This window comes from Meles meles, chromosome 5 (genome assembly GCF_922984935.1).
Source record: "Meles meles chromosome 5, mMelMel3.1 paternal haplotype, whole genome shotgun sequence".
Lineage (NCBI taxonomy): Eukaryota > Metazoa > Chordata > Mammalia > Carnivora > Mustelidae > Meles > Meles meles.
The window spans coordinates 84,707,863-84,717,358 of NC_060070.1; the positions used below are offsets into that span (position 1 = coordinate 84,707,863).

Below are 9,496 nucleotides of genomic sequence, written 5' to 3' on the forward strand. Positions count from 1 at the left end.
ATGAACCATGGGATTGAAAAGTAATATAAATATAGTACACAATGGGTAGACTAAAACCCCCACGGATTAGTAATAAGCTCTGTAAGGGGCAAAGAGTTTTATTCGCCTACCTGCTGCAAGGTCAGATCCTAGAACACAGCCCAGCACAGGGGAGGCACTCAGTAAATATTTGTTCAATGAATAAATAAGCTGTCCTGGTTTGAAAAGAAAAGAAAAGAATACAATTAGCTACAATTAGTGCTTTCGTCTATTAAAAGTTGATTTGAGGTTTGTTTGTTTGTTTTTAATTTGGTCCCATTCTAGAACTAAAGAGAACATCTCCCATGCAGTTGTATTTTTTTTTCTTATGCAGACCACAGCCAAATAGTGGCATTTTAATCCCATAAGGAATAGAGAATAGAATGCAAATTGTTCTTTTTCTCATGATAGAAACTCTTACACTCTTGCTCTGTAGTTCTGCCTTTCTAGAGAAGCTGGAGATAGAAAATCATGCACAGATGCTTGACATTTGGTTCTTTCCAGGGAAATAAACTTACTTGGCCAGTTTAATAACTCCTCGGTGAACGATTAATGACGGGTTGTTTCCAAGAGATATTTTTCTCAGAAACATGAAGAAAAATAAAATCTTAAAAGGAAAAGGAATGTGTCTGAGCAATGGGAGAATTTTCAAGTAGCATTTTCCTGAAACAATCAAATGTCATCCATGGTGATATACTTTGTCAAGCAGGAATTCATTCAGTTCATTGTGTTCTTAAATACTTCAGTCTTTTCTTAAACTAGCCCAAACAGAGTCTATTTTATCATTGAAGACTTGCACTCATTTATTCATTTAACAAATACATATCAAGGATCTAAGTGCCAAATTTTTCAGCTACATCCTAAGGATATAAAACATAACCCTTACCTTCCGGAAGGTCATAGCCTCCCATAACTCACTCCATGAGATTTCACAAGTTAAAATGCCCGTGTGTTTTGGGACAAGTGAAACAAAAAGATGTGAAGGGAAGAAATGATAACATCTTTTGAAATGTTACTATGTGCCAGGCGCAGTTAGAAGGGTATCCCTAACCAAGTTTTCTAAATATCTTCCACTCCACCCTGCTTCCTTTCTTTTTTTTTTTTTTTTCATCCTGCTTTTTGTTTTTTCAACTACTCATTCCCACTTGACATTGTTCAAGGCTCTATCCCCGGCTCTAAGAAGTAGCTGGCCGATTGTACCGTTTTTGTAGTCATTTCATGAATGAACTTGAGAGGTAGGAATACTTTTACAAATGAGACCAAGACTGATAGCATAAATGATTTGCTTATTATGACTGTGAGACTCTTAAGTCATAAATCAGGGGCTTCAACCTTTGTATGAAGGCAAAGTCAGTGTTCTTTCTACAGCCACTCCTTCAAATGCATATTTCTGTACGGAGGTATGACTCTCTTCTTTTGCTAAGCCTTGTTATGTGAAAGACACTTGGAGGTACAGGGAGTTGGCCTTCAAGAGCCTGATAGTCTGGGTAGGAAGAAAAGAAATATCTGGAGATCCAACTAAATGTGTAAGGCAGTGTCTGGCTCTGGAAGGAACCTCAGAGACAATAATGGGAGGAAGGTGAGGAGGGCCTGGGGCAGGGTCCTGAAAAGCACCCTTACCTGGTTGTCCGGGGAATAGGAATAAGCAGAGTTAAGTAAAGTCCTTCAGAGTAGGCAGCTTTCCTCACTGCCTTTCCCAGAGTCTGCCAGAGAATAGCAGATTCCTCCTCACCCCTTTCTTGCAGAGGGAAAATGGTGGAAGGTAGAAGAAAGGCTCATTTTGAAGAACGTTTGGAGTGTGTGATCTTAGGAAGAAATGAAAGATGGGGAAAAAGAAATTGCAGCAACTGAGGTGGTTTTGCCTAGGAAAGAGAAAAAGTGTGGGAGCGGAGGGTGGAATGAGGAGCCAACTTCAAAATCTCTCTTCATGGGGAATTCAGAAGTTTGTTGCATGGCCTCACACTTACTTGGAAAACATCTGGCGTGCCCTGCCCTTGAGGAACTGTTGGTTCTTTCTGGAGGAGAGAGTTTAGGTTTATTCTCTTGACACCAAACATTGGAACCAAAAGAGTAAAGTCTGAGGGAAGTGTTTCTACTCAAAGTAATGGCTTTAAAAGAAACTGCCGGGGGCGGTCTCAGGAGGTGGTGAATCTGCTCGGAAAGTTTTCCAGCAGAGACAAGAAGCCTCCTGGGCCCTGCTCGCAGGGGACTCGGCCCCCAGGGTCGTGGCCAGGGTCTCGGGCCGGGGGCGGGGGCCGGGAGCGAGTGTGCACGTACAGGAGGCTCCAGCTGCACTGCCCGGGCTCCCCTAGGAGCGCCGCGGGGCGGGGCGGGGCGGGGCGGGCCGGGGCGGGCCGGGGCGGGCCGGGGCGGGCCGGGGAGCAGCAGCAGAACTTCGTCCCGGGCTGGGAGCGCAGAATCAGGGCGCAGCATGCTCGCGGCTGTCGGGGGCCTCCGGGGCCTCCGCCTGGGGCGCATCTTCCGCTGGGCCCCGGGAGCGCACGGAGAAGCAGCGCCGCGGCCCATCGCGCCCCTGCAGCCTCGGGGTCTGCCCCGCTACTGCAACGGCCGGGGCGCCAGCGGCTCTGAGCCCCAGGGTCCAGGTGAGCCCGGGCTGGGAAAGACCTGGAAAGGAGAGGGTGCCGAGCAGCGGGCGAGGAGCCGCGCCTGGGGTGAGGCAGGGAGGGGGCGGTGTGAGTGCGCTCTGAGCCACTGTGCCATCGGTCAGTCGGTTCCTCCGGCGACCCCTGTCACCTTCGCAGCAGGAAAGGTCCACCGGGTCCCCGCCGAGTACAAACCTTCGCAATTCGATAAGAAAATCCTGGTGTGGACCGGGCGTTTCAAAGCGATGGAGGACATCCCGCCACGGATCCCGTAAGTGTGGCCTGTGCGGCGGCCAGTTTTCGTGCGCATGGAGGGGTGCCGGTTCCATGCACCTCCCGACCTCGGCGCGCCCCGGAAAAAAGACAGCCGCGGTGCTTCACAACACCCACCACCTTGAGGAATACCCCTCCCCAGCCTCCCCCTAATGCGGTTAAATGTCAAATGCCTTGACTGAACAGTGGGCACCTAAGCTTACAAGGAGATTGTTAAAGTTGGGTGAAAACCCATTTCGGTGGGCACTTGCACCATCGCCCAGATACCCGCCCCGAGGAGCTCAGACCCTCAAGGCAGCGGAGCGCTTGGGTCACACAGATTGCATGGTCGGCGCGTGCACCCGGGGTGGCTGCAGGGTTCCCAGAGAGGGAGAGGGACTCTGCCCAGGGAGCAGCTCCCTGCTCCACCTAACGAAGGCTCGTGGCTCCTGGGAGTACTAAAGAGCCTCTGGGAGGAAGCCACATCCACGAGACCTCATATTCTGGGGCGGGAGAAGCCTGATGCTCCTGGTTCTGCAGCCCACAGAGCGCGGGGTTCCCTCGGGCTGGGGCCCTCGGAGCCTCAGCATCGCTGGTCTCTTCACCATCCCAAAACCAAGTTAGAGGGTCGCTTAAATGATAAAACTCAAGCTGACAATTTCACCCCAAGGGTAAATTTAACCTGTAGAAATCATTTTTCTACAGTTTCGGTTTATGCAAGCCCAAAATACTTCTCAGCATTTGTTACAAGGGAGTGGATTTTAAAAAGGGAATGAAGGAAACTAAGCATAAAACCAATCTACTACTTTTTAAGCTGATCTTAAAAAAAAAAAAAAAGACGGGACTAGAACTGTAATATCAGATACGGATTACAGAGGTCCTGTATATAATTTTTGTACGATGTAATAATCCATGCCTAGTGGAATGAATAACGGAAACTAGGCCTGCAGCTTGTTCTGCACATATTACCTACACATTTTAAAATCAAAATTTAAATGTACATTTGTTTGCATTGAAGTATAGTTGACACACAATATTACATTAGTTTCAGGTGTACTTGTCAACACTTTTTTACTTTGTAATTTACTAGTTACCAAAAGCATATTTAAAAAAATGAGGAAAGAAACACGTGCTGGGAAATGTTGGCTCAATAGTGAATTCTCAAACCTTTTTATCCCTTTCTTGGATCAAATTATTTAATGAGGAATGGACATGGAATTTGAAATAACACAGAATTTGAAATCTATATTCAGCATTTATTCAACCCCGGAGACTTTTTTTAATATTATAAGACAAATATTGTTTTCCTTGAGATCTGTAGACTTCGAACTACAGACTCAGCCCAAAGCAGAAATCATCCTCAGAAAGGCTAAAATACCATCCTTAATTTTTTGGAATTTTGAGTTTCTCAGTGCTATAACAGAATAATCAATCCTTCAATAATAAATAAAAATAAATTAACTAAATAAAAATAAACATAAAAAAGAATGTAAAGAACCTTCAGTATTGTAAATTAATACTTGTCAGGAGACAGTAGGCCTAGTTTTGCATTAATACAGCTCTGTGTGTGAAGAGACCCATTTTATAGCAATAATTTAATTTCCCCAGGATCACAGTCAAAAGAAGTGTTATAAACAGAATTTAACTTCAAATAAGTTGTCTAAGAAACGAATTGTAGCTTGGTGTTGGAAACATTAAAGTATTTGAATATTTTTCACTTTGCTGTTTTCTATAATTTTTTAAAACATTGCTGTTGAAGAGGGATATACCTCCCAAACTAAGTTTAGACTTACAATGTGAACAGCTTTCACTTTTTATGCTCTTAATGGACATGTAATTGGCAAGTGAGCTATAATTTTTTATTATACACTAGTGATATTTAATCATAACTGTGCTTTCTCTTGTTTTTTTTTTTCAGTGCACACCTAATTTGGTATAGCAGATCAAAGCCAGATGGATGGGTAAAAAAGATCATATCTTCTAGGCTCCATCTGGAACAAAAGTCAGCAACAAATATAATCTAATAATGTCTTCATATTTACCTGTTTGCAACTAACATCTTAAAACGCACATTGACTGTCTCAAATCTAAGGAAAACAGGCTAGATATTGGTTTGCCATGCTCTTTAAACTGGTGGAAAAGTTAAAGAAAAGGTTTTTCATTTTTAAGAGAAATTGCAATTTGTCTTCTGACAAGTAATAGAAGGAAGCAACTACAAATAATAGAAGTAATAGAAGACTGTAACTACATTCTGTTTAAACTTGGCATTAGATAAGAAAGAATACTGTTGCTTACATTCTCAAGAATCATTCTTTAATCATGTGTATCTATAAACTGCCATTTCATATTATTGCAAATTGTTAAAGTTTATTTCGGTATAAAAGGCCCACAGACACAATTAAGTTTGTCACTCTGCTTTGTTAAGTAACATTGCTAAAAATCTTAAAGAACTTGCCTGTAACTTTATATTAATAAATAAGTATCCCCAGTATTCGATCAAGTATAGAAAATTTCAGAATAATAAGAAAACGAAGGTGACCTTCTCTTTTTCTTCAACAAATCATTGTCATTTAGATCACTTATTTTGAAAATTTCATGCAAAAGCCACAAAGGAAACACCTTTTCTCTATAGAGATCCCCACAAAACTAATCAGGATAGAATGGGAGACGGCCAGAAGGGATTGGGAGCCCAGTGAGAAAACAAAATGAGGGAAACAAATTTTAAAAAAACAACCTCATTAAAACCAAGAAGGAGTGGTGCCTGGGTGGCTCAGTGGGTTAAAGGCCCAACTCTTGCTTTCAGAGCAGGTCATGATCTCAGGATTGTGAGATGGAGCCCCACCTCGGGCTTCAGGCTCAGCTCAGAGTCCCCCTGGAGATTCTCTCTCCCTCTCCCTCTGGCTCTCCCTCTTGCCCCCATGCTCTCTTGCTCACTCTCTCTCTCAAAATTAATAAATAAAATCTTTAATAAAAACTAAAGATGAAGCCCACTGAATAACAGAGGGACCAAATGAACACAGGTCATAGACATATATAGAATTAAATTCTTAACCTTTACCCTGATTTGTGACCAAAAAGAAAAAAAAAAAGGAGAATCAGGCCATCATTTCTAGAAGTTATATTTTGAGAAGTTAGAAACTAAATATACTACACTGTGGTTTCATGGTGACTAACATTAATGAAGACATAATTATACCTGTTATTTTGAAATTGGGAATATAATGGGCTCGGCTTTGGACGTCTGCAGTTGGCATTCAGGGATTGCCTATCATGCCAGGGAGAGAAAAGCAGATTGCTGCAATATAATTAACAGAATACAAATCTTGGTTTAGGCCAGAAATGATAGATGCTGCAAGAAACAAGGCTCGAGTGAAAGCTTGTTACATAATGATTGGACTCACCATTATTGCCTGTTTTGCGGTGATCGTCTCAGCCAAAAGGGTGAGTATCTCTTTAAAATACAGCTGGACCGGTGAATTTTAAGAAATACTATGAGCTTTATTCTTGATTTGGGGATTATTGTTTTATTTTCCATGCAAGCACAATTTCGTCATAGACTCCTTGAGCCATCCATAAATATCTCTCCTCCTGGAAACAATTTCTGTCATGAAAATTTCAGCCCACAAATGCAAACTACATGGTTAGATAGGAGGAACAAAAGCTTGTTTCCGTTTATAAGGTAAAAACAGTTCATAGCCTGGTTAAACAGGACGGTTCATAGCCTGGTTAAAATCTGTGCAAGAAGAAGTTTGCTGTGTGAAAGTTACCCAAACTTGGTTGTTCCTTAAGTCATGAACTCAATCATAACTATCGCACAGAATTATGAAATCCTCAGAAATGGCAAATACTGGACGTGCTCAAGGCCAACTTGTCTGTATCCTACACGTGAGCCCTTGCCTTGTCATCTCCAGTATCTGGTTTCTAGAGAGAAATTAAGAGATGTTTACTCTAATTGTGTTTCTTGCTTCCCCAAATCCTTCTATCTGCTGATCACTTTTTACCACGAAAAGCAGCCCCACAAATATTGGGAGACATCTAACACATACCTATGAGTCTTTTCTTCTCCAGTCTTAATTTCCCTATCCTGTACAACTTTCCCCTCCTCTGAACACACTGCCCTTTATCAGTGTCTCCCTTCACTGTGGCATTTGCAACTGAACCCACTAGAGCACGACTAACTTTCTTGTTCGTGAACTGTATTCTAGTAACACAACCAGAGTTGAAAGCAAGTTTTGGCAGCCGCATCACACAGAAGAATTTGCTTGGAACTGCACATCTTCACTCTCTGGGCGTGTGTAGCCAATTACCATTCTCCCTCGTCCTGTGATTCTGCCCTGGGTTACTTTTCAGGTTTTTGAGAATATTTGAGCCCAGTAATTCACATAGGAACTGAGCCTGTAAGTTGACTGTTGTCACGTACATACCCATTCAAGGGTATGTGTCAGAGAATGTGCGCTTTGAAAGGATTCTCATCAAAGGGGAAATTTATTAAATATTTCTTAAGTGTTCAAACATAGGAATAAAGAAATTTGGTGACCTCTTATTTATAACCTACTGTAGATAAAATGACTATCCACCACGGCGATGATTCTCTAGCTCCTGAATGACAGAATGGAGCCTGATACTGTCTGGACCCTCCTTGTTTTATAACATCTTCTCTTTGTTCATTATGCTCCATCTACTCTGGGTCTTCTCTATTTTTTTAATACACTAAACCCTTTCTCCTCACTAGGCTTTCCTTCCTTCCTCTGGCCTTGCCATAGCTGGCTTATTCTCACTCCAGGCAGAGACCTTCCATGACCACCTGCTTAAACATGGCTTTGCCCAGGTGCTCACTATTTTATCATCTTCTCAGCTGCTCATGAGTAAGCCATGATACCTCAGAAATCCTGTTGATTCCATTTTGAAATATACCTAAGACTGGACCACTCCTCACCATCTCTCTTGATATCACCCTGGTCTGAGATAACCAACATCTGTTGCCAAATTGATTCCAATATCTTCTAAAGAGTACTCATGGCTGTCCCTCTTGCCTCTCTCCAATTCTTTTGTTTTAAATAATTAACGCATATACTTTAACTGAGATTGTGACAGATGGAGGTGAAGAAAAGTTTAGCAATCTGAGATATATTTGGGGAGGTAGAAAGGATAGAACTTTGTGGTACATTTGATGTGGGAAGAAGAAAGTAAATGGAAGAAAGAAACCAAAAAGCCTGGGTTTTTTACTTCAGCAACTAGGTTGATGATGCCACCATTTGTGGAGATGTGTAATGCTGGGGAGAGAACTGGTAGGCACAACAGGCAAAATACACCGAGTCCGATACCGGGAATATAGTAAGTGTGAGGGACAGATTAGGCATTCATCAGTATCTTTTGTTTTTTTCCTGCTAAGGACTTCATACACTCTTCAGCCTGAGGACCTATATATAGATTTCCTCACTGTTGAAAAAGTCTAAGCTGTCGTAACTTCAAATATGGCCCCTTCACCCAGTCTCTCTATTCTTTCCACCTGTTTTGTATATATGTTGGAACTTCCAAATTCTATTCTCCATGTCTCTTAACTTTTTTTCTATTTTTTGTATCTGCACTTAGATTATTCCTGCAGATCTATTTTCTAGCTGGAGTTTTTATGTCTTAATTATGATGTTGATCATCTTTTCTTTTCAGAAGCGATTTTCCCCCCAGAAAATTTCTACTTTCTTTGCCAGTTCCTTGGGCTAGTAAGAGGAATTTTAGTCATTTCAGTGGAGTACCTGATACTTCCAACGCAAACTCTGCACTCACCTTTTGGGGCAGAGATTAAACTCCCAGCTCCCAGCTGTTAAAACCTGTAATTTCCCCTAATGCCCCCTGCCTGAAATCATTCCTTCCCTTCCTGGCTTCAGCCCTTCTTATTCCCCACCATTTCATGCCTTTTGAGTTCTTTCCATTTCTGATAACTGAAGATTTCCCTTTCTTGATTTTTAGCATAACTATTTGAAAATGTTTTTGTTATTTTTTTTTTATCCAAAAAATATGTCTTTGTGTGCCAAGAGATCCAGGGCAGATTTCCGTTGTCAGTTGTCCTGTTGACTACAAGTCTCGCAACTTATATAGCTATTTTTTCTACACCAAAGGATCATGTTTCTTGGATACTGTTTGTGACAGATGTTTTAAGTTACTTTTCTCCTTTTCACAGAGGATCTCGTATATGTCTGAAATACAAATTCTTTCCAGAGAGTTGCAATGCTTTGCTTTATTTTTTGTTTTGTTTTTGTTCGTTATTCTTATTTTTCAGGCAGCAGAACGACATGAATCCTTAACAAGTTGGAACCTGGCGAAGAAAGCTAAGTGGCGTGAAGAAGCTGCACTGGCCGCACAGGCTAAGGCCAAATGAAATTACGAGTGACACGATGTTAATCAGAGGATCATTACTATTACCAAAACAATAAAAGATAGGTAAAATAGAATATTTAATGAAATAACTGCCATGGTTTTATTTGGTAAAGAGAAGCAAAAAGTCTTTTTATTTTCAGTAAAATTTTACTGAAGTGGAACTGTATTCAGAAAAGTGCACAGAAGTGTGTATGGCTCGATACCTATTTACATAGTGAACACACCTGCAAAACCACCTCCCAGGTCAA

The 9,496-nt window shown here is 41.7% G+C and overlaps 1 protein-coding gene across 2 annotated transcripts; it reads left to right on the forward strand.

Annotated features, from left to right (window-relative positions):
• Nucleotides 1-2,406: 2,406 nt before the first annotated feature.
• Nucleotides 2,407-9,286, forward strand: FAM162B (family with sequence similarity 162 member B). Of its 2 annotated transcripts, none has more exons than XM_046006583.1 (4): nt 2,407-2,621; nt 2,781-2,892; nt 6,206-6,314; nt 9,151-9,286. In XM_046006583.1, the coding sequence occupies exons 1-4, from the start codon at nt 2,450-2,452 to the stop codon at nt 9,247-9,249; spliced, it is 492 nt and encodes a 163-aa protein (XP_045862539.1). In that variant the 5' UTR covers nt 2,407-2,449; the 3' UTR covers nt 9,250-9,286. The 2 variants fall into 2 exon arrangements, with proteins under 2 accessions (XP_045862539.1, XP_045862540.1); XM_046006584.1 differs by having other exon boundaries at nt 2,784-2,892.
• The last annotated feature ends 210 nt before the right edge of the window (nt 9,287-9,496 follow it).